The 25,925-nt window shown below is 35.2% G+C and overlaps 1 protein-coding gene across 1 annotated transcript in view; it reads right to left on the bottom strand.

The window, feature by feature from the left end:
- Positions 1–976: 976 nt before the first annotated feature.
- The window catches only part of MYSM1 (Myb like, SWIRM and MPN domains 1), a 38,848-nt gene continuing 13,899 nt past the window's right edge, over positions 977–25,925 (bottom strand). Inside the window, exons 7-19 of the mRNA XM_017877251.1 lie at positions 23,461–24,221; positions 18,861–18,991; positions 17,399–17,502; positions 15,622–15,699; positions 13,926–14,012; positions 11,042–11,098; positions 10,700–10,750; positions 9,915–9,989; positions 9,106–9,294; positions 7,562–7,694; positions 3,206–3,311; positions 2,970–3,027; positions 977–1,948 (exon numbers count right to left, since the gene is read on the bottom strand). Coding sequence (XP_017732740.1) covers positions 1,790–1,948; positions 2,970–3,027; positions 3,206–3,311; positions 7,562–7,694; positions 9,106–9,294; positions 9,915–9,989; positions 10,700–10,750; positions 11,042–11,098; positions 13,926–14,012; positions 15,622–15,699; positions 17,399–17,502; positions 18,861–18,991; positions 23,461–24,221 — 1,989 coding nt within the window. The 3' untranslated portion in view covers positions 977–1,789. The remainder of the gene's footprint in view (positions 1,949–2,969; positions 3,028–3,205; positions 3,312–7,561; positions 7,695–9,105; positions 9,295–9,914; positions 9,990–10,699; positions 10,751–11,041; positions 11,099–13,925; positions 14,013–15,621; positions 15,700–17,398; positions 17,503–18,860; positions 18,992–23,460; positions 24,222–25,925) is intronic.

Here is a 25,925-nt window from a genome sequence, read left to right as displayed (position 1 = left end):
GCAAAGTTGGTAACAGAGTTAGGGTAAGAGCTCAGGTTTCCTGACTTTTGGTATAGTTACTCTTACACTCTCAGCCCTCAAACGAATTGTTTTATAAGCTATACTTCATTGTTTATCCTAAGTGCAAATGGAAAATTTTCTCCTGTGTGTTTTTTTTAAATGGTTACATGTTAAATTAGAGGAAACTGTATTAACTGAAACCCTGTTTTTGTTAAATGTATGTGAATTTGGAAACTGTATTAACTGAAAATATAAACTTCACATGAGTAGTCCAACAATTACAATGAACAAATACAATTTTGGTTCTGGAAGGACATTAAGAAGTTAAGTTAGACTTCAGTTACACAAGAATTAAGGCTCAGGGAAAGTAAACTGTGTCGACATCCCCAAATCACAAAGTTGAGACAAGAACCAGGTCACCTAAACCTGGCTCACTGCTTCTTCCAATACTCCTTATTCTTCATTGGCTATCGATTACAAACAAAGCAAAAATATAGAATCAATCTGGTTTAAACATAAGGAAACATTAGTAAGAATGCTTGGTGAATAGGTATAAATCAATTCTCTGACTACTAAGAAATAAACTAAAATCTATTGAATTTCAATAAATGAGGCAGCATGACTACTTATTTTATTTTAAAATGGGCTTAAATGCAGATCATAATTCTGAGTTTTGGTGTCATTTAAAGATGATGTAAGGCTTAACAAATGTAAAACAAAATTCTAATGTTTAAAATTTTCTAAATCAGGAGTTGGAGAATAATAGCCAGCAACCTATGTTTTATGAGGCCTGTGAGTTAACAATGGTTATAGTTTTAAAGGGCTGAAAAAAAAAGACAAAGAAGAATGTCTTATAGAGAGCACATGCAGCCTGAAAAGCCAAAATGATTTACAAACTGGCCCTTTACATTAAAAAAGTTCACTGACCTCCATTATAGATTCAGAAAGCATATGAATTAAATTAAATTAAATCTCTGATTTATTCCAGCTTTATTATCATTTGCCTCTTTCTCCTAATAGTAGGCAGTAGAAAAAAACAGTTTGAGAGTTATGATTACCTATGTTTCAGTTAAATGAGGTTTTATCACACCTACTAATGTAAGTGGACACACAATTGAAGCTAATTATTTTATGCGTGTAAAATTAGTTAAAATTTTTCAGAGAGCTGAGAAAATGGCATTTGCTATACAATGAAATGGAAGCAAGTATCTGTGATTAAAACTGGTAATTTCTCCTTTGGGTTTTCCTGTTTTAAGATTTTCTTGTCATGCCTCTCCTGGCCTCCTGTTGTTAGATTTACTAATCAGTAGTTCTAAACCATATTAATTATCTCAGTGACTACCCATCCATATCTCATTTATAACCACCAACAAATCTCACCAGAACATATGGAAAGAATCGAAGTGCTTCTAAATGAAATATGAAATACTACAATAGAACATAAATGACTAGTTCAGGGAAGAAATGACTTAGAGACATAGTCCAAATCCCAAGCTGAACACAACAGTAAAGCCGACCAGGCGCCTAAGTTTCACAGCCTACAGCATCGCTCAGTAAAGGACTAGAACACCGTGGTGGACCCTGGTTTGCAGAACACTCTGATCATCACTGTATAAAAACAAATCTGTATCTCTTCCTTTTCACATGATTTATGTGGCAAAGTTTGAATTTTGTGAAACAGAGAAAAAATACCAAAGCTGTGCCAATGTTAACCACAATCATTTCAAGGGTATAACTTTGAAAGTAAGATCTACTGTGTCAAGATTAAAATGTCTTAACTTTAAAATAATCACATTAACAATTCCTTTGTACAGTTCTCTTCGGTTACTCCATTCTCTTGGTTGCTTTTATAATTGGAAAGGAACAAATTTTCTATTTCAGTCAAGAATTCTTCAGCCATAAAGCAATTGGTCACTTTGCTCAGAGTCTTCCTCATACACTCCAAAAGCTAGTTGAAAAGAAAAGTTTTATATTTAAATATAGAACAAGTATGAGGGTTTGCATTACTATCACTATTTTTTCCCTTTCCAGACCTCACATTTCCTAATGCTCAAATGAGAAACACTCTCCTTAAAAATGGCTGAAGATTAATTTGTGTTTAATAGTCATAGAGCTAGAATGTAGGAAATTGCTGCTGAGGAACACTCAGCTTAGTACCTTTATGATTTTACATAAGGAGACAAACCTGAGATTGTTTATGTGACACTTTCTACTTTGGACATATTTGTGACTTTTCTCCATCTGTAGTTACACTTACAAAGCAAAATAATCCTGAGCATACACACACACAAAACTCTATGAACATAAAAACATAGGATTCTACCATTTCAAAATGAGGATGCTAGTTAGAGTCTATTTCCTTGGAAATGTGCATATACTTTTTCAACAACACAGAAAAAAGTGGATATAACAGAGGAGTAAAAAATATTAAAAAGAAACTTAATGTTTAAATTTTCTATCCCCAAATGCTATTTAAAAAAAAAAGACAAATGTCACAAATCTACTAGCCTTCAGTCATTACAGAAGCAAAACCTAGAAGTGAACTGATAGAATTCAAAACTCTTATTTCCTACTAGAAAGTTAAATAAAATGACCATTTAAATGTAATTGTTAGAGTTATACCATCAGTCTTAAAAATGATCAATTGTTAAGGCTAAAATGGAAACACAGCACTTTCAAATTTAATAAAATGAGAAAAATGTTCTCCATTGTGTACAATAATAGTCTGCTAAGAAATTTATCAGCTGACACTGACAAATTTATTCTAAAATAGTATTTTTTTCTATGTGCAAGCTTGGGCAACAAAACACATTACTAATTATCTCCTAGAAATTAATTTTCCAAAGGAAAAAGTAATAAAATATACAGAAAATTATCCACAAAGTATCAGGCATCATGGGAAAACACATTGAGATGAATAGCTTTAGAATCTGTGAACAATGGAACCAATTAAAATGAAGGCAGCTTACTTTCTGCAAACAAGTCAGGTCAGAATCCCGGCGAAAGATTTTATCCATGGGGACACTGCTGTAGGAAGAAATATGAAAACAAACTGATGAAACGAATACTATAAACTAATCAGTTTCATAATAAACTATCACGGATGCCATACATCACAATTTTATATTTAACTTGGGTTTTCTCTGAAACATAATTTAATGAGCAACACTGCAGATGTGTAACCATGTCAAATCACAGTACATACCTATGGGAGAGCCTGTATTTTTCTATTATCCATCTTGTCTTTTCAAATACTAATCCCCACTGAGGTTCTTCTAACATCTGCTGTACTTCAAATTTGTAAGGTAAGCCTAGAAAAGCATTAAGAAGCACATTTTCATCAACTATTTCTTAACTCGCCAATCTCCTTTTAATTATAATTAAAATTCCCTTCAGTGTTTTTACAACCACAGCTTCGTAGATCAGCTGAACAGCACTTTAAACATAGTGGGCATTCATTAAATATTTATTGCCTGACTGTACTTGGTCCACTAAGCATATTAATGCCAAGCTATTAATAATAATAAAGAAGAGTAGAAGTGCCATTTACATGACAGTTCTATGCATGGCACTATGATAGGATGATCATGTAATTTATCACCTAAACCAAGAGACTTTTTGAATGAAAGAAGGTACTATGAATAATTATGCCTGAACCACAGGTTTAAATTGGGATTATCCTAGACAAACTAAGACACATTGCCATCCAAGTGATAATTTAAAAAATACATATATACAGGTTATTAAGCTTACAACAATGCCGTATCTTTTTTTTTTTTTTTTTTTTAAAAGGGAAAAAACTAAAGCTGAGATACATTAAAAAACATATTTAGGCTAGCAAAGTGGCAGGACATAGATGTTAAAAACCAGCAGGTTTGCCTCACTTCTGAGCCCAAACTCATTCCACCTCCCTAGAAGAGCTATAATCTAAGACTAGACAAGAGGATAGGATGAACTCTAGGGAGGCAGCAACTGCTTTGAGTCAAAGTTGTTATACTAAACTCTGGAGGAAAGAAAGAAGCCCAAGGGGTGGACATCATATATTCAGCTAGAAAGGAAAAAATATGAAACAATGAGCTATCTTAGCAATTTTTCACATATCCTTCAAGAGCCCCATGCAAATGTATCTGTAGCATTTTTTTTATTTATTTTTATTTATTTTTTTTTATTTTTTTTTTGAGACGGAGTCTCGCTCTGTCACCCGGGCTGGAGTGCAGTGGCCGGATCTCAGCTCACTGCAAGCTCCGCCTCCCGAGTTGACGCCATTCTCCTGCCTCAGCCTCCCGAGTAGCTGGGACTACAGGCGCGCACCACCACGCCCGGCTAGTTTTTTTTGTATTTTTTTAGTAGAGACGGGGTTTCACCATGTTAGCCAGGATGGTCTCGATCTCCTGACCTCGTGATCCGCCCGTCTCGGCCTCCCAAAGTGCTGGGATTACAGGCTTGAGCCACCGCGCCCGGCCTTGTAGCATTTTTTTTAAAGCTCAGCTTACAATGTGTACTATGTGCCACCTAAAACTTTATGTGAAATCACTTAAATGAAGTAGCTGCCATTATTCCTGCCTGCCCCCCCGCCCCCTTTTTTTTTTTTTTGGATGAGGATACTACATCATAGAAAGGTTAGCCTGCTCATGATCAGATATAAAAGGCATAGGCAGGATTTGAACCCAGGCAGTAAGACTCGAGAGTTCTGCTTTTAACTTTTACATAATACTGCCTCTCAACTGGGTTTCTACCATGATAAGGCTTTTTAAATAAATAAAATGCCAGCAAATCAGAAGTCATGGAAAAAAAAAGGGGAAAATACAACTGTTTCCTCACAATGAAAGAAAGCATAGCTTAACTGTCAATATGCTCTAAAAAGGTATTTTTTCAGGTGTTTGGAAGAAGAACAGGGGACAGGAAGCCTGATGATGATGACTGATCTTTTTTATTTAATTGCTCAATTTTCCTCTTCTCCAAAAACTTAAGAGTGACACATTATAGTACACGGAGTATTAAGCAAACTCCTTTTGGTGGTAACGATCATTTACTTGACATGCTTTGATTACTTACTAAACACGGACACCAGCTATATAATCATAACTATCCATTGAAAACCTATTATTTCTAAGCACTTTACATATATTACTGACACACCTTACAACCATATACCTACTGTAAGCAAGGTAGTAATTTTTTCTCATTTTACAGATGTGGCAAAGGAGAATGAGAGAGTAAACTGCCCAAGGTAAAGTAAGCAATAAATGTCAGAGCTGGGATCTGATTCCAGTAGAGTGACTCCTACTCTCAGTGAAAGTTGAAAATGAAAATAAAGAAAGGTAAATAATGCATTTTCAATCTATGCTGATGCAAAAACATGAAAACACATACACAAATCATATACAGGTCTATTTGGTATTTTAGAATATTTTTTAAGTTAAAAAAAGGTACTTTTGAAGTCAATAAAAGTTTCCTTTTATAGAGAATATTTTATCCACTAAAATATCAGAAGAAAACTAATCACTACATGTATTTCCTCCCTGTCACAAGTAAAGAAAACATTAAACCATTAGAGATATTATAAAGATATGACCTGAGTTAAAAGTACTGTAGCACAAGGTATCCCATGGCTTCTAGAAAACCTTAATTCTTGCACCAGAGGATTTCTAAGGGCAAAGCAAAAGACCCAGGATTAAGATCTAATATGCAGTGTTAAGCATGGACAAGTCATTTACAAGACAGATGTGTCCAATGGTAGCTCATGGGAGCATCATGGATAGTTCCCTCTAATGCTTTCAAGTGGTTCTTTCCCATCTGGGTAGTTTCTTCACATGCATGTGCTGATCTGTATTTTGCTAAATACTCCAGGGATACCCTTCTACAAATCTTCAGAGTTCACTCTCCATTCTGTTTTCTGTTCTCTTGGGGCTCTGTCTCACAAACTCAGCTGTCTTGGTCTCCTTATCTCCATCATCTTAACTGAGTCTGCCTGACTCTGGGTGGGTTTCTCCTTCTTGTGCCATAGTAAGCTAGGGTAATTTCGGGCTCTTTTCATTTGTTTCCCATATCTTAGCAACTGTATTCCTTTGCTGCTCAACGTTGTGTTTAAATACCATTATTTTTACATACTTTGTCCAGTTTTTTGGTAGTTTCAGACAAGTTCTTGTTACTTCATTTGGCCAGAGTAGAATTCCATGAACTAAATTTTAAGTTTCATGTAATTCTAATCAACAAACATTTAAAGTCACATGTACTGCTATTGTATTGGACAGCACCAGAATTCAGGTTCATTACCAAAACCTAGCAGTCTGTGAGATTATAAAATGATTTAGAGAGAACAACTGCGATTCTTTTTATAAAACTGTACTGAGCTTAAGAATAATATGTATTATGTGCTATGCTCAAAATGGACATTCCAGACTAAAGCTAATACCAATATTATTAACTCAATAAAAACCCACATAGTGTTGACCACCTCCTAGATATAAAGCAATTTATTAGGTGCTACTGGAGAAAAAGACAAATAAGACATAGTCCCTGCTCTTTGGGCATACAATTTATTAGGACTTGCTAAATAGATAAATTGCATTAAAAGACAAAGTGACCATGAAGGCAGGAATAAAGTGTTGCAGATACATAAAAAATAGAGCAACTAATATTAAATAACATGGGGGCAGTGCTGGTAAGTCTTTATAAAATATAGGGTATCCAAGTGAGATCATTAAGAACGAAGAGAAATTAATTATTAAACAAATATTCATTTAGTATCTACTTTATGCCAGGCCTTGTGCTAGAAACTGGATAGAAAAATGGGTACAATACAGTATTTATTCTCAAAGAGCTCATGATCTAATGGGAAAGAGTACAATGTGGGGTAACTGTAGTGGCAGTCTCCAGGGGACCTGACCTAGAGCAGTGGTAGTAATGACAGAATAAATATCCTAGAGTTATTTAGCCTATTGTTTCCTCCAATTATTTGCTTTCTAGCTACACTCCCTTCCTTTTCCTAGTCTGCTATACTAATTCCCTGTCCACCCAGAAATGATTGGACTACAAGTGGATATAAACTTCAGAGGAATCAAGTCAAATGATGGTCTATGCCAATCAAATTCTTTCCTGAGATACAACGGGAACAAAGAAATATACAAATTGAGTTAGTCATTGTTAACCCCTAAACTGGGAGGTGACAGAATTGGTGGTCATTTTATTTTTCATTTGCATACCATCACAGAGAAAGCCAGTCTGCATTTATAAAAAAATTTTCTTGAGAACAGAGACTGTTTTGTTTACTGCAGCATCTCCAGTGCCTAGCATACACATTGCCTGGCCGTAACTTTTCCCCATATTTCAATCCTTTTGCCCAGTGGCCATGGTAACAAAAGTGGGGACTTGAATACAGCAGGAGATTAAGAAAGGGAAGAGGGTGGCTGCACTAGGGTGGCACCCAAATAATGATTCCCTAGTTGAAGGCACAAACTCTTGCATCAAATACTTTTGCACAGTTGCAAATCTTTTGATTTGTATGAGTCAAATAAATGAGAGTAGAAATAGGATAAAGTTATTTTTGTTGAAAACTTACGATAAGAGCCATCTGGGCTAATTTCCTCACTTATAACCAGGCAGGTAATCTGAGAATATGGTAAGGGATTATTTCGATTATAGGGACTAACAATCATTCCAATGAACTTTGCACCTCCTCTGGAGAAGTAACTCTACAATTACAAGAAAATATAATTAGTTTCAACTGCATAAATTCAAAAGCCAATATTTATCCATACTAACTTTTTAAACATCTAATGGGGAAAAGCAGGAACAAAAAGGTGCATTAAAAAGTTCACATCTGGCCCGGAGCGGTGCCTCACGCCTGTAATCCCAGAACTTTGGGAGACTGAAGGCAGGCGGATTGCCTGAGGTCAGGTCAGCCTGATCAGGCTTGAGACCAGCCTGGCCAACATGGTGAAACCCCATCTCTACTAAAAATACAAAAATTAGCTGTGTGTGGTGGCACGTTCCTGTAACCCCAGCTACTCAGAAGGCTGAGGAAGGAGAATCCCTTAAACCTGGGAGGTGGAGGTTGCAGTGAGTCGAGATCGCACCACCTGCACTCCAGCCTGGGTGACAGAGTAAGACTCTGTCTCCAAAACAAAACAAAACAAAACAAAACAAAACAAAACAAAAAGTTCACATCCAAACTGCAACTAAATCAGATGACTTAAATATTCATTTCACATTGTACATTTTCAGGCAAAATCCAAAATGACCCTTAAAATAAAAAAATGGCCTACACAATCTGTATTTGCCATGAATATATTTACTAATTATATTCACCACCCTGCATCTGTAATTCTTATCAATACAGTAATAAGTTACAAATACCCTACAGCAAACCCAGTCACATATCAAATGTAAAATCCCAGATTAAAATAAAGCTTTTTCTCCAGCTATTAAAAAATACATTATGTCTCTTATTATTTCAGTTATATTTAGTACCTGTCCTAGTTGTTCCCATCAATTTTTAAAGGCTCTGGGAGTATTTACTGTAACATTCATGGCTTGTCTGTACTTAATAAAATAACTGACTTTCTAAATGTTTTCATAAACAACTATCAATCTCACAATCAGAAAAAAAAAAACGCACATTATTTTAAAAGCCCCAGTATATATAATTTTTTCTTTTTTTGGCTGGGTGTGGTGGCTCACGCCTATAATCCCGGCACTTCGGGAGGCTGAGGCGGGCAGATCACCTGAGTAAGGAGTTAGAGACCAGCGTGGCTAACATGGTAAAACCCCATTTGCACTAAAAATACAAAAAATAAGCTGGGTGTGGTGGCACACGCCTGTAATCCCAGCTACTTGGGAGGCTGAGACACAAGAATCGCTTGAACCTGGGAGGCAGAGGTTGCAGTGAGCTGAGATCGCGCCATTGCACTCCAGCTTGGGCAACAAGAGTGAAACTCTGTCTAAAAAAAAAAAAAAAACAAAAGAAAATAAATAAATAGATAAAACCCCCACTATAAAGAAAATTAGAAATGAAATACAAAAAATGTTTAAAGTTTATTTATTTAAAAGGGAGCACTGAGGGGGTGTGCAACCATTTACAGAATATAAATATACAGGTAATACCTGGTATTTAGCTTGTGTGTCAATATCGCGTAAGGAAGGATTAGGATCAAAAGCAGGATGAGAATGATACCATCCAATAACACTGTAGCCTCTAACAGCCAGGGTTTCTGAGGCCTGTGTTTGTGATACAGGATCCATCTCACACTGTAGTCCTGTACTCAGACTGTTACATGGTTCTGCTGCACAGACCTATAAACGATTGATCCTCAAATGATTATACTAAAATCCTGTTAACTCTATTACTCTAATGTTATAATTCTTTCAGAGATACAGAAACTTTTCAAGCCCAAGACTTTTATTTGACAATATCATAGGCGCCTTTAACTTGCAAATGACTTATACTCCAAAAGTCTGATTATATGCTAGGAACTTAGCATGCATTTTTCTACTCAAACAAGGTCATAATGGTTAGTTTTGCAGGTCAGCCCACATAATACCCATACAAAGGTATTCTTTCAATGACTCCTGTTACTTATGACAATAATTTCAATAGAATGATACATACCAACTTTCAACTACAAGTGTTAGTATATATTTCTGGCCTCTTAAAGGTTGTAGTTTTTTGCTAACAAAGGTAATGAGGACCCAAGGCCTGGCAATGTTCTCTCTTGGTGGTAAAAAGAAAAAGGTGCTCGGCATATGGAATGTTAAGTCACTTCTGGGAATAGATAACTTGCTACATTTCCATATTCTCATATATATCATAGGTAAACTCTGTATTTTAATTATATTCACTGAATTCTATAAAAATATTTGGTATGGTAGTAGGACTAAATAACTAAAACATTTTTTTAAAAGAGAGAACTTACTTCAACTACTTTATCAACTTCTGAGTATCTTCCTCCTAACAGACCAATCACTTCCGCCATAGAAACATGAGCATGCTAAAAGAAATACAAGACAGACTTAGCCCAAACGCACAAACCCACCTGACAAAAAAAAATAACAAAACTCACTTATCGTAAGAAAGTCATTTGTAAGTATAGTCATCATGCTTTTACAAAATAAAGTAGCATAGGAGAGGAACTAGATGCTAGGATCAGTGCACAGAAACTAAGATTTCAGGTCTATCTTCACTGCTGGCTGAGAAGCTTTCAACCAAACACTTAAAAATTCTCAGACTCTACTTTCGCAACTGCAAAATGAAGATACACTCTTCCTATTCAAGGAAGGTATTATGTAAGGATACAAAGTAAAAATCACTCTAAATCCTTCTACACAAAGACACCACAAACACAAAAACTGTTGGAGGTACTGGTAGTTTAGTATAAACAAAAAAACCCTCCAAATTACAGGAGTTGTGCTTTGTTTCAGTGATCTAAAAGGTGGCAGACACAGATATTAGAAAATTAAAATAGGGTTAATGATGGTAAACAGTCTGCAAAAACTCACATTAATTTATTTTCTCTAAAATATGGAAACATGCAATTGTTTGGCTTTTCTCCAAAAGAAAAGACTTATTTTTAGATTCCTTGTAAAAGAGGATAGTTAAGATCCAAAATACACGTCTTCCATACTCTGTCTTACGCCTGCAATAAAAATACACAAGAGTAGAAATCAGAATAACTAAGTAGACACAATAGATTATCCTTACCAAATCCATTATTAAAAGTGCTTCTGAAGCCACTTTCACCTGAAATGGCTCCTGAAATATAAAAAACAAAACAAAACGGGGGACCATAAAAATAGAGATTTTGTTCTCCCCACCTGGAATGCCCACCCTGTTCTCCTTCATCCACCCCACCAAGTTCTCAGCACTAACCAAAGCTCAGCATAAACTAGACTTTTAAAAAACATTATGATTTAAAACCCCAGCAGGGAGAAATTCTCTCTCATTTTCAGTCATGCCTTGCACATATGGAAAAGAGTGAGTATTTTCTGTTTGACAGGGGAAGCGGGGATTGTCTATGGTCATTCATTAATGCATAAATAGTACCTGCTTTTCTTCACTAAAAAAATTACAAGGTATCAGTTGGAAGGGATCAAATGAGCTGAAAAAGAAAAAAATTATTTTCAATATCAACAAGATTAGGAAAATAACATTTGCAAATTTGAAAGTGTATATCAATAATCTGAACCCAAATTCTGTCTAAATGAGAAAAGTATTAAACTAGGAGAGTTTCGTAGGAGATTCCATAAACCCTTTCGAAAGAAGCACTGTTTTTTTAGATTTAACATGAACAAAAAAAACCCAAGAACTCTGAGATAAAGTTACTCCGTTGTCTTAATTTCCTATAACACTCAAAGAGGACACTATAAACTATCAGACATATGTCCCACACTAAAAGGAGATTTCAAAAAGTTCAATGAAAATATAATTGTCTGTCATGAGACCCCAAAAAAAGTTCAAGAAAGATGGAAGTTTATCAAAAACACTTGTCAGTTCAATAATGTGCCCACTATAGAGTAGGAACTTAAAACATTTTTTGAATGAATGAATGACAAACGGTTCTGGTAAAGATATTAATGTATTAGTCCTATGATAAACTCTTATATTAAAGTGAAAAAGTGGCCAGGTGCTGTGGCCCACATCTGTAATCCCAACATTTCGGGAGGCCGAGGTGGGTGGACTCCTTGAGCCTAGGAGTTCACGACCAGCCTGGACAACATGGTGAAACCCCATCTCTACAAAAAAATTTAAAAATTAGCTGAGCGTGGTGGCGTGTGCCTGTAGTCCCAGCCACTCGGGAGGCTGAGGTGAGAGGATCACTTAAGCCCAGGAGGTGGAGGCTGCAGTGAGCCATGATTTCACCATTCTACTCTACTCCACTCCAGCCTTGGTGACAGGGTGAGACCCTGTCTCCAAAAAACAAACAGTGAAAAAGTAAAAAGAGGTGAAAAAGGGAGAACCTAAGCAAAGTCAAAAGCACACATAAATCTGAGAAATATCAGAAAGTCTTTGACCAGTAAAGAATTGAGGCTTGAGAACTATATTAAAAACAATAAAAAGGTTTTTTAGGCTATCTTCAGGGAAAGAAAAACACACAGGAATACGTTCGCATTAACACAACTGGAAGAGAGCTGGGCAATTCCGTTCCCATTCAACCACAGATGGTTAGCTTCAAGAGAACATTTTGTTTTGCTTAATAATGTATCCCAAGTGATCAGAACTGTGCCTGACATATACCATAGACATTCAAAGACACTTGTTGGATAAAGAAAGACCTTTAAATTAGAAAGTGTTTAATCAACACAAAAAGAAACTGAAGGCCAAGATAGATGAGAAAATAGCACAGAAAGAACATCCTGGAGTACTTAAGAAACACGGATATGGAATCGCTGTCAATGTTTGTTGAGGAACTGCAGAGAATGGGAAAGTTATTGAAGGACTAGAAATGGACAATTATTGAGCTTGTTTCACAATACAAAAAAGCAGACTGCAGAAAAGGACGAATTAGATGTTGAATAGTAGTAAAATGCTGGAAAAAATTATGAAACAGCTGATTTGTGATCCTTAACCAAGAGAAGAGGTGGCTAAGCAAAATAATGAGTTCATGAAAAGTCATGATAAGTAGACCTTATTATAGACACTATTCATAGGAATGATCTGTTAGAAACTAAAGACTTAAATATATTTTATCTGAAATTAAACAAGACATCTGTTATGATTATCCTTCTGCATAAGATAAAGATATATGGGTTAATTGTGGTAATCTATATAGCTGATTGAAGAATGAATGTCTTCATTTTTTAAATATATACAATGAGGTTTACATTTCCAATTAAACATTTCAATCAGTGATTAATAGCAGGGAAGGCAAGCTTATTGAAATGTTAATGATGCAGTGCTACAAAGGCTAAAATGAGAAAAGTGGATCTGGACTCAAAAAGATCCTGAAGACCTTGGACAGCGACTTGAAAATCACAATAAATATAAGTCTCACATATAGAGGCAGAAAATCAATTATCTGGATACTGGATGAGGAGTCCCAGCTTATGGATGACTGTTTTTCACATGGCTTATCTAATTTAGTCTCACGACAACTGTGTAAGTTTAAATTTTTATTTTAGAGAGGTAATATATAATGTAATGACTAGGGGTATGAATTCTTAAGCTTAACACTTGGGTTTAAAATCAACAGCTCCACTACTTAACAGCGTGAGCAAGTTATTAAACCTCTCTACGCCTCTCAGTTTCCTCACCTATAAAATGGGAGTGAGAATATTAACTAATGCACAGGGTTGTCATGAAGATTATATGAGCTAATAAAGTGCTTAAAACACAGCTAACAGTGTTATTTTAATTATTGTTTTATAAATGAGAACCTAAGGTTTACCCAAGGACATTTATCAGGCAAAAATATGATCTAGTGGCATTCCTGGGTATCTTTTTTAAAAGGTACACTGACAAAACTACAGTCTATTCAATGGCGCATCTGCAGGAAGAAGGAACAGAAAATTGGGGCATTTAACTTATTTGGTGACCCTTAATTTTAAAAGGTTCAAATTTTAGATTATACATGCATTAGAAAACAACAACCATGCCAACAACTTGCTAACAATTAGTACCACCCAAAGAAAACTCGGTCATTTCATGAAGTTTCCTGTCCATAGTGCCTAGAGTTGAATGACCAACCTGTTCTAAACAAGGCCCCTTTACAACATATGCTGGATCGTATGTTCAATGAATCTGAACAAATTTAAAATGTTTGTTCAAGGTCTCCCAAATTCATAATCAGTGAAACAAAAAAATCTAAAAGATTGTAGCAGTATTTTTTTAATTTAACGTGAACAATATAATGCAGCTATTGAATATTTTTTCATACATTATCTAGCCATTTGTGACAAATTTTAAAACCACATTTATATAACACTACACCTTTTGTTGGTCTTGGCACTTTTAAAGATTTAACAGGTCTGCTTTTTTCCTCTTCTCTTCTTTTTGCCAACTCCTCAGCAGAGAGATGCTAAAACAAAATGCCAACTGATTAAGGAGTCCATCAACTACTAAGAGGCAGAATAAAAATAGTCCTTTAAAACCAAATTTAAGGGCATGTGAGGACAAGAGAGACTAAACTGATATAGATGGGTTTCCTTTTTGCTACCAACATGTAGAAAGGCTGGACAGTATTTTTTAAAAATCGTTTCATAAGATAACGGCCATCCCAAACTGAAAATTTACTCCTCTTGATTTGCCCATTTCAATCAAAGGTACCAGTCACCCAGGTTCAAAAACCTCAGAATCACCTGAGTCTTTCATTTCCCATTTATACTTACCATATTCTACTGTGTTGAGTGTTCTTTCACAACTGAGAGACAGTGCAGAGTAATGATTAAGAACAGATTCTGTATCTAGAATGTCTGGCCCAGTTATTTACTAGCTTGGTGACCCTAGGCAAATTCTAAAGCTTTCATGCTTCAGCTACCTCATCTTTAAAAATGGGAACAACAAAAGTAATAATAAAAAGTAAACAATAATACCACTATCATGGTATTATTTTGAAGATTGAGTTAATGTTTATAAAATACTGACAGTGTCTGACACATATGAAGCCCTTTATGAGTGTTTATAAAATAAAGTAAATCTCTATTTATTCCATTTCTATGATCAACCTTACATCCTAGTCCAAATGAACTACACACCTTTTCCAGAATATATCTAGTATTTTCCCATGTCTCCAGCTTTGTTCCCTCAGCCTAAAGTGTTTTCATCTCCATTTTGAGATTCTTCTGCAGATCCTTCAGATCAGATTATACCCCACATACTCTATGAAACCTGCCCTGATCACACCCTTTGGGAGAAACTTATAATTCTTGGGACCAACCCTATTGAACTTACCATAGGTTTTGTCTTTCCTATTAGAAATACAAGCCCCTTATAGGGAGGATAATTAGTAATTACTGTGCCTAGAATAGTACTCAGGTGAGAAATTGGGGACAGGAAATGCGGAGGAGGAAAGACAGACAACTCAAGTTTGTGGAGCACCTTGTGCACACAAGGCTTACTGAATACCTAGTATTAGGACCTTTATATAGTCTACCTCATTTCTTTCTGACAACAATCCTTTGAGGGAGGTATTATTATTACTCACAATTCGTAAGTTAAAAAAGCATGAGATTCTGTGAGGTTAAGTAGTTGCTCAAAGTAACAAAGCCAGTATGTACACATTCACACATTCTATCCACTCTACTGCACTAGCTGTTATAATGCTTAGAACAATATTTTAATTGGTATATCAGAACCTCTTCCAATAAATGTTTAATGAAACGAATTGGGCATACCAACTTCTTGACACTCTTATCTTGAGTTAGAGACAAGAATACAGAGACAGAGAACCAAAGTTCTGAAATGAGTTAAACTCCTAGTTAACTGTACCACCAATGCCTTCTACTTTGGTGTTTACTGGTGACTTCCAGACAAATTAACATGAGAATGAAGGCACACATGTTAATGTATGAAACAAGTACAATACATATGACATTAAGATGTATAAATATATATTTATTTATATATATAAATTTATATATATAAAAAACCAGTTTTCATCGATGAGCCATTTGAAAGGTCAAAGTTACCTCAAACGTTTGTCCTTCTAAGTCCTTTGCGTCACACCAGTTTCCCCATGGGTCTCGGACTCTACGTCGCCTTGTACGCTGCGATGAGATTAAAGTAAAGCAAAAGGTAGCAACATTAATATGGAGAAATCACAGCACATTAACACACAAAATGAAAACAGTAATTATCTAAAAGTCAATTAATCTATCAATTTAAATAGTGTGATCTCTGGCTATGCCTGACTAAATTTTATTAATTTATGTTCAGTAGTTAGCACTCTGGTTACAAATATAATAAATCAGTGATGGCGAGGTAAGGGCAGGAGCACCAGTACCAGGTGGGCAGGGTGTGGGCCGGGTGTTGGCAGCAGAGGGCTATTTGAAAAATAAAATCAGTAATGATTTTCTATATTTTGCTAGCATTTCTTCTTAGCTTTTATATTTCCTTTCATCATGTAGGAGCTAAAACACTATGACAAATTTTTTTTTTTTTTTGAGACAGAGTCTCACTCTGTCACCCAGGCTGGAGTGCAGCTGTGTGATCTCGGCTCACCGCAGCCTCCACCTCCCAGGTTTGAGTGATTCTCCTGCCTCAGACTCCCGAGTAGGAACAAAATATTTTAAGATCAAAAGAACCACCAAGAAAATGGCTTCCTTTTCAACCACTTCTGGTAGAAAATCTGCAAGAACACGCAGGAAGAGGTGTAATATTGAAAACTAGAAGCAAAATAATTCTATCTCCAGCTTTAGAAAGGAGATGGCCTAGTTGATCATATAACGAAAAATTACAAGGTTGGGCTGGGCATGGTGGCTCACGCCCGTAATCCCAGAACTTTGGGAGGCTGAGGCAGTTGGATCACGAGGTCAGGAGATAGAGACCATCCTGGCTAACACAGTGAAACCCCGTCTCTACTAAAAATACAAAAAATTAGCTGGGGCGTGGTGGCGGGCGCCTGTAGTCCCAGCTACTCGGGAGGCTGAGGCAGGAGAATGGCATGAACTCAGGAGGCAGAGCTTGCAGTGAGCCGAGATCACGCCACTGCACTCCAGCCTGGGCGACACAGCCAGACGCCGTCTCAAAAAAAAAAAAAAAAAAAAAGAGTGTTGGATCACATTTTATCTGTTTTTTCTCACAAGATGTTTCTTTTCTCCTAGCAGGTCACTTTATTTTAAAGTATGATTTACAAATTAAAATACTATAAAACTGACTCCAAGAATTAAAAAATAAAAGGCTAGTTATTCCAAAAAGGTGNAAAAAAAAAAAAAAAAAAAAAAGAGTGTTGGATCACATTTTTATCTGTTTTTTCTCACAAGATGTTTCTTTTTCTCCTAGCAGGTCACTTTATTTTTAAAGTATGATTTACAAATTTTAAAATACTATAAAACTGACTCCAAGAATTAAAAAATAAAAGGCTAGTTATTCCAAAAAGGTGATTCTTAAGGTTAAGAATTTTAAAAGAAGAAAATAAATGAGAGGAAAAAAAAACTAAACTATATACTTTTAAAAGACACATTAGATTTATAAATTAAAACAAAGCATCCCAAGACCACTTTAGGAAAACATGCTTCTGCATCAAGTTTGCTAGCACGTTTTAAGGGTTTTAGGTTTGTTTTTGCCTTAGAAAGCAACATGAAATTGAATGAAACAAAGAAAAGCAAATGCTAAGGTGAAATACAAGAGGAAACATGTTTTTCTACTAAATGGCCATTTATTAAACAGCTCAAGAGAAGTAGGTAAACCGCACTAAATAGAGTAAGCAGCAATGTGGAGAGATCACTGAGAGAGATGACTGCTTACCATAGACTGCAGACGCTGGGCAAGTTGGTATGCTTCTACTGCATCTTTTCTGTCTCTGATTCGTACTTTGTCAACTGTTTGTGGCCTATTATACACAGCCTGTTCTATTGGAATTCAGGAAAGACAAAACCATCTATTATTTTGTGAAACTCATTTGTTAATTAGAAAGACACATGTACACTGACTATAGTGGAGCTTCTATGACTCTTATTTCACAATCATATATTTGATGTGCTACTGAGCAGCCCTCAAATTAAAAGTAATGCTGTTATAAGAAAATCTCAATAACATGGAATATTTAGAAAATGTGTAATTTGTTTAATTTTTACTAACTTTGGCAGTCCAATACAGAAAACATGATTTCATTTTCTTTTGGTGGCTGAGGAAGCAAAATCCTTTAGTTTTCCTGAAAAGCTAGTCTCAATATTCAAAGCTTTGAGAAAACAAAGACACTAAAATGAAGGACAGATTCCAGGCCAAATTAAATTCTATCTAGCTCAATATAAAAGAAAATCGTATCTGACAGAAAATTTTCTGATTAGTGGTCTCACTTCCATAGACAAACACAGAATATATTCTTCTTAAACCATGGGTTACAAGGTTTTATGTACCTTATAACTTTGTAGCTATGAATGGTTGTGTCATGTTAATTCAAGAAAAGAGTAGAGGTCAGGCACGGTGGTTCACACCTGTGATCCCAGCACTTTGGGAGGCTGAGGCAGGTGAATCACGACATCAGGAGTTCGAGACCAGCCTGGCCAATATGGTGAAACCCCATCTCTACTAATAATACAAAAATTAGCCAGGCGTGGCGGCGCACGCCTGTAGTCCCAGTTACCCTGGAGACTGAAGCAAAAGAATCACTTGAACCCAGGAGGTGGAGGTTGCAGTGAGCAGAGATTGCACCACTGCACTCCAGCCTGGGCAACAGAGCAAGACTCTGTCTCAAACAAACAAAAAAAGAGTAGAATATATTTTAAAATATGTATATTCATTAACTTTCGATTTCAAAAAACTAAGATACAAGAAATTGTCTTCCATGAAAATTATTTTGACGCTTTTATTACATTTAAGTGTAGAGGCTCACAAATTATTTCCTTTTTTTAAACATTGCTAGGCAGCATTTCCAGCATGAATACAGTATTTGCAAATTAAATGGGCTATTATTAGACTTTTCATAAAATAATTCTTTTATCTGCTAAAGAACTGTATTCTTAAATTATTTCTATTACTTAGATTGAATATTTTAGCTTTAAAATTACACTCTCAATTTTCATTGTAGGTCAAATGAAAGCACAGTTTAACCAACAGTAAAATCTTAGTAAAACATTTATTTCATAATGTTAAAGCATCTCTGAATTCTATATACCTAGAACTACTTGAATTCTAACCATCACAGAAATGAATAGGTGCTGTAAGGATAAAAAATATCAAGTAAAAGATGTTGGGTTTTTATTTTTACCACATCCAAAATTGATTGCTCCTATCAATTCGAGGTATGTATGAATCCGTCCAATACAATTAACATCCCCACAGTTCTTCAGGCCAGGACGTACTGAGGTCTTATTTAAGTATTTCGGTTTGCATATCTCCCTAATTAAGAGATGGAAGTACAATTATTTCGGATAAATAAAAACGTGAAAAAAGATTTCTGGGGAAAAGTTTAAATACTGAAATATCTTTTACATTTTAACCCCTTTCAATGTATAAATGTGTAACAAATACAATACTAATACATAATACCCATGTACTTTTTTCTGAAATAAAATATCCTTAAATAATACAGTAACTTATTAGTGTGATTTTTTACAAGCAATATTTCTTCCCCAATGTTAAATTCATAGATTCCAGTTATCCCAGGACCTTGAAGTCAGAAATTTATTTATGTACAGTTACAAACTGAATCTTTAAATACAAAGAGCATTTTGATAATATATAGAAAAGATTTAGTATTAGATGTTTCCAATTTGTAATACATTACTTAGGTTCATCTACTCTTATTTTGCTTAACAGTGTCTTTCAATTATCAGCTATCTTATAAATGTTTAAACGTTTTATATTTGTTTTTAATTATGATGACAACAAATATTAAGTGCTTACTCTCAGTGGAAAACAGAAACAGACACTATAAGGGATTCCAAAGCGGAATCAAAAAACTCCCAAAGATTATGAAAGAAACAAGAGGTTTATATAATAAAACATGTATTTATTGAATATACTTAATGTACCTTGCTAGATGGTACAATATAAAATTAGAGTAATAAAAAACTTGGTAGAAACGAATTACTGAGTGCTTATGCCAGATTACTGTGCTGAGTTACACATCCTTAATCTTTACTACTACACAAGGTAGATTTTATTAATATTATTCTCAGTTTGGAAATAAGGAAACAAGAGGGTCCGAGTAAAGCACTTACTTAAGGAAGGGAAAGAATCAGGATTCAAGTATAGATACTATAAATTTAGGTATTCAGATATCTCATATAACATGGGTATTTCTCATGTGATCATTATTTTATTCCATAAATATATTGTTCTAAGCACTAGAGATACACAGATAAACAATGTAAAATTTCTAACCTTACAGATCTTACATTCTAAAGGGAGGGACTGTCAATAATCAATGAACAATATATACTACACTTTCAGGTAGCAACAGGGCTAAGTAAGAAGGTCAAGGGGACAGACTGGGACAAACAGGCATAGACTACTTTAGATAGATAGGGTGTTTAGGGTAGGCCTCACTAAGCAGAATAGAGGGTAAAATTAATTTGTGATGTGGGAGTGTATCACAACTTCATAGAAACATTGAGATTTCAGTGTGTCTTGCAAGAAAAGGAAACAAAATTGTACAAATGAAGGCAATAAAGCAGGCAAGAGTATGGCTACCAAGAAACCAAAGGAGTCTGAAAAACACTAGACTGAGCTAACTGAAGACTACTCAAAGTAAAAGGCTTTAAACAGAACTCTGTAATCTAGCAGTGCTGAACAAATGGTAAGGACTCTAAAAATATCTGTTCATGGAATAATGATGGTTCATATGTTCAATCTTTTCCCCCTAACAAATAAGAGTACCTTCTATATTCTAAGCATTGTTTAAGAACTAGATTCAACAACAAACAAAACAGATAAGTATCTGCCCTCATGTTGCCTGCATTATCATGGGGGCTGAGGGGAGAAGAGACAGTACACAAATAAAATGTAATATTTTGGTAGTAATAAGTTCTATGAAGAAAATAAAATACAGAGCAAGAGAATGAAACGGAGGAGATATGTGAGATATTTTAGATAAGCCTCTAATTTCCCTTGCCCACACTTCAACGAGACAAGAAAGCAACACTTGCCAAAATATGGGGGAAGAACATCCAAGGCAGAGTGAAAAGTCAGGGTCAAGGCCAGGAGATGGAAGTGTGAAAATAATGAGTCAAGACTGCAGACTCCAACATCCCCTTTACCTAGTGTGACCTGGAACAAGTTTTTTTATCCTCTGTGAACCTCATTTTTCTTATCTATAAAGTGAGAACGAGGTTGTCAAAAAGATTGGAGATGATTTAAATATAGTACATGGTATTCGGGAGGCATTCAGTAATGGTACTGGTTACTATTTTAATAAAAATATTCCCCTAACCAGGGAATCAACTGCATCTGCTTTTATGAAAAGGATCTTTATCTATAAACAAATCTGGCAGGCTTCTTCTTATTTTAAAACTTTAACTCTTCTATTTTTTTTTAAACACCACCTCCAGTGCCTAACCACTCACTCTCTTCTATTTCTGAACAAATGTGAGTTCCTGTTCAAAACATTTTTTGCTTTCACAATGTTCTGCTAAATAACCATAATGAAGCAGCAATACCTAACCAGTTTCATGAACCAAGGCAAAAGACTTAGGAAACTACTGCCATATAATTTATAGTACCTATATAAATTAATCTGCCTCATTTGGAATTCAAAATTCAAAGTAACAAATATAGAATTTGATTAAAGTAACAAGAATACAGTGATCATTCATATGGACATTTTTAAGAGACAGGATCTTGCTCTATTGCCCAGGCTAGTGTACACTGGCATGATCCCAGCTCAACGCAGCCTCGAACTCCTGGGCTCAAGTGATTCTTCTGCTTCAGCCTCCTGAGTAGCTAGGACTACAGGCACACAACACCACGCCTAAGTTTTTTAAAACTTTTTGTAGAGACAGGGTCTTGCTATGTTGCCCAAACTAGTCTCGAACTCCTGGCCTCAAGTAATCCTCCTGTCTCAGCCTCCAAAAGTACGTGGATGAAAGTTGTGAGTCACTGCTTCTGGCCAATATGGACATTTTTGAGTTAGTTATTATTTCAAGGTCCTTAAATTTTGGCCATTTGCCCTCTTATTTCCAAAAACAAAAGTAGATGCCAATAGAAATCTAATTTAACTAGTCTTTGTCAATAGTGTGAATTAGGCCATGTAAAATAAAAGAGTGATTTACAGACACATGAAGACTGAAGTCCTTCATGTGTCAATAACTGGTTGTGTAATCAAAGGCAGGTCCCTAAACCTCTCCTGATCTCAGAATCATTCTCTAGCAAATAAACATAATACCATCTGCATATTTTACAGAATTGTTTCAAAAAATCAAGTAAGATGATGTAGGAAAAGCTCTTTAAAACTGTAAAGCACTACGTAAAGTCAGGAGTTGTTCCTTACAAGTATTCTTTATACTATGATGCCACACTGACCCACATGTTGTACTTTCAGCACCTCCACCATCTGTAAGATAACTAAGAGTCAAGAAAAAGAACAAACCTCCTCCTTTTAGAACACAGCCCTCTTTAAACACCAAAGACTTATATTGTGTGGGTAAAATGAAGGTTACTGATTTATTATAGCAAGCTGTTCTCCTTTGGTAACCCTTCTAGGTTACAGCAGAAACTTACTGCAGTAGGACAGGAAGGCTTTTGATACAAAAGAGAACAAGGGACAAAGCAGAATCCCTGCTCAAGGAACTAGGAAGCCCTCTGTAAAGATGGCCCTATACAATCTGATAGCTTCTGAAACAGTATTAGCAATTATGATTTTTTTTTTTGAGATGAAGTCTCGCTCTGTCGCCCAGGCTGGAGTGCAGTGGCACGATCTTGGCTCACTGTAACCTCTGCCTCCCAGGTTCAAGAGATTCTCCTGTCTCAGCATCCTGAGTAACTGGGATTACAGGCACCTGCCACGATGCCCGGCATACATACATATATATATTATATATATATATTATATATATATATATTTTTTTTTTTTTTTTTTTTTTTTTTTTTTAGAAGAGACAGGGTTTCACCATGTTGGCCAGGCTGGTCTCAAACTCCTGACCAAGTGATTCTGCCTACCTCAGCCTCCCAAACTGCTGGGATTACGGGAATGAGCCACCGTGCCCAGCCAGCAATTATAAATGTTTAATGATGGTTTAATTAAGCTATTTTTAAAAATTCAAATTAGGCTAATAAGGTGGGAAATTTTGGGGTTTGTTCCCTACCCCTCATTAAATAATTCAAATAAATAGTACTGACAATTTAGAGAATAAGCTTCAACTATCAGAAAACTGTATCCTGATACAGCTGGATGAAGAAATTAATAGCACATTATTACCACCAGTTCAAAGTTAAAAGCACTTAAGATCACTATTTAGGAGAAATGTTTCTGCAATCTGGCCACATTTAATACTATTGCTGTCATCAAATTTTTCTTTTTTTGTACTCAAAGCACATGATAAACCTGAAAGAATTATTTCCCTTTTCCCATGCAGTGGTGTTCTCTCTATATCTTCCTAACACTGTCCTAGGAGACTGCTTCAAAAAGCAATCATCTATCCCTTTTATTCCAGGCCCACAATCTAATGAATAGGCAAAAAGATGGGTTATAAGAGTTATAGGTGATAATGTTTACCAAAGCTTTTTGTTCATTACGAGAAATCTTAAATCTTCCCTACTGTAGTGATCTCTAGATTTACTAGCAAAATTCTAAATTCTGTATAGGCCTAATTAAAATACTTCAGAATATCAGGTTTTAAAACAACATATAAAATGTAATTCTTTCTTACCATTGATCCAAAATGTAATTTCTAATTTTCAAATAGCGTTCTGGTGTTTTAGCTTGGCGCCCCTCAAAAAACTCAGGAATTGCTTGTTTTTCTTCTTCTTGAATGATACTTCTATCTATTTCTATTTCCTGTTCTGGTGGCTTAAGCTCTTCTTCCTCATGGCTTTCCTCTACCATTTGGCAAGAAGAATGAAAAAGCATTCCATTATCATTCAAATCTTTCTGAATTTCACAAGGCTCTGGAGAAGGCAACTGCCTGGCATCAACTATTATTCCCCTTCCATCTTGCTTGTTGCAGTTTTTAATCAATTCATTAAATTTCTGGTCATTTAATTTGATTGACTGTTTGTCACTGTTGCTCTGTTTCTCAGTCCACAGTGTAATTTCTGAGCGTGAAAGAGTTTCATTTTGCTTTTCATTTTGAAGAGAGTCCCTGGAAGGCTTGGAAAAGAGAGCTTCCTGGCTGTCAGAAGCAATAAATTCTTGATTGGTTTCATGCATTTTACTATTAGGAAAGTCTAACAAGAGATCACTGCTAGAATTATTTTGGGGTGCTTGAGAAGACAACTCGTCCGCCTCATCTGTGATGTCTACTTCTTCATCATCAGATAACTTTTCAATTTTTACAGCATTCAAATTGGGATCAGCACGTCCCCTTAAACATGATGGTGTCCATGCCTTTGTCCCTTTATCTTCATTTTTAACTTGAAGATTATGGCCGTTCTTCTGATTGGGTGTTTCTTTCTCCAGACCGCATTTGACCTTATTAAATATCAAAATAAAATCCCCATAATATTAAGATTTAAAAATTTAATCACTGGCACACACACTAAAAGGATAAATACAGTGTTATTAAACTGAGTACGTGTAAATGGTACATTATACCTTTAATGTGCTTTTCTTTAAAGGGTTTACAACTGCATTTTAGACAAGATCGGGTGTATTCAGGGTGGTATGACTGGAGACTATAACTGCATTTCAAATGTAAAGGATCACCATTTAAAATTTCTATAACTATATAACTAATTAATGGGTCTGGTGATTTGTATTAATCAAATAATCATGACCTATATTTAACTACTACTTATTTTTCAATATTAAGTTGAAAAAAGCAGCCTGGCTCAGATCAACCATATGGAATAAACCAACCATCATACTAAGGTATTGTACAATATATTGAAATATTTTTAAAGGCTTCTCAGAATATCTGATACCATAGCTGATTGTTTCTTACAATGCTAAAATAATCCTTAATCTGACATCTTCACTGAGTACATTAAAACTACCTTTCATTTAAACAAGGGACAACACAAACAAACTGTCTTTTGCAGGCTTATTTAATGAGCTTATAATATAGAGATGATATTTTAATGTGATACTTGAAAAAAAAAGAGAGATTATATTTTAAGCCATAAAATTATCTCCCATACCTGCTATTACAGATATAAATATCTGGTAATGTAACAACAACAAAAAAAGATAATGAAAGTGAATGAGCAAATATAACATGAAATAAAATCCTTACATACAAAGTTTTTACAAAGTCTTATAAATGACTAACATACATAAGGGATATGACAGCTCTCAGAAAGTGGTTATTTATAGATCCTGTAGCGCAACGGAATTCCAGGATTAAATATTTGAGGTTAACTGGCTTATTATGAAGAGAATAAAAGGGTAGCAGGAGGGAAAAAGAGATTTGGACATATTGCCTGAAACAGCTTTTCACATCCCTGCTGTTTAAGTATCCTGTCTATAATTTTAAAAATTCAGATGAAATTTTGCACTGATTTCATAATACACTAATCCCTGTTACAACATGAAAAATGTATCCTTCTACCCCAGGTCTTTGAGTGAAACTGGCACTCCAAGATACACAGCATGTATCTTGGAAGCCTAAGAGTAAGAATAACCAAGTTAAGCTTTATTCTGTTCTGAGGTATTAACTAAACCTTGGTGAGCTGCCTTGAAAATGCTTCTGTCTCGCTGAAAAATGGAGCATACAATCGATGTATGATGAATCCATTCCATTAGTTACCACCTATGTCTAGATAACACTGAAACAAATCTTATATACGGGGTAGAACTCATTATCTACATGAAAAGATAATATCAATTTTCACTCAAGACACTCACCAATTTTATATAATTATGTTCCTAGGCTTCAAAGAGGATATATTAAAAACATAAATATCAAAACGACATGGTTGCATATAGCACAAATTACTTGAAACATTAAGGAACCAGATCACAAACCTTTCTTAACACTGCAGTTTATTAAAGTTTCAGACAATTCTTCATAACAACTGTAAAAATTTCATTGCTATTTAACAGATTTTAGAATCAGGATAGCATTTACCTCCTCTAAACTCTAATAATTCCTATAAGTTTCTACAATGCAAATATTTCAAAAGGAAAAGTTATTTTCTAGAGGAAACATTAAGATCTCTAAGGTTTTCTCTTTGA

The sequence above is a fragment of the Rhinopithecus bieti genome, unplaced genomic scaffold, assembly GCF_001698545.2.
Source record: "Rhinopithecus bieti isolate Rb0 unplaced genomic scaffold, ASM169854v2 scaffold_6380, whole genome shotgun sequence".
Taxonomy (NCBI): Eukaryota; Metazoa; Chordata; class Mammalia; order Primates; family Cercopithecidae; genus Rhinopithecus; species Rhinopithecus bieti.
The sequence above is the reverse complement of the archived record's forward strand: the minus strand, read 5'-3'. Positions and strand labels throughout refer to the sequence as shown.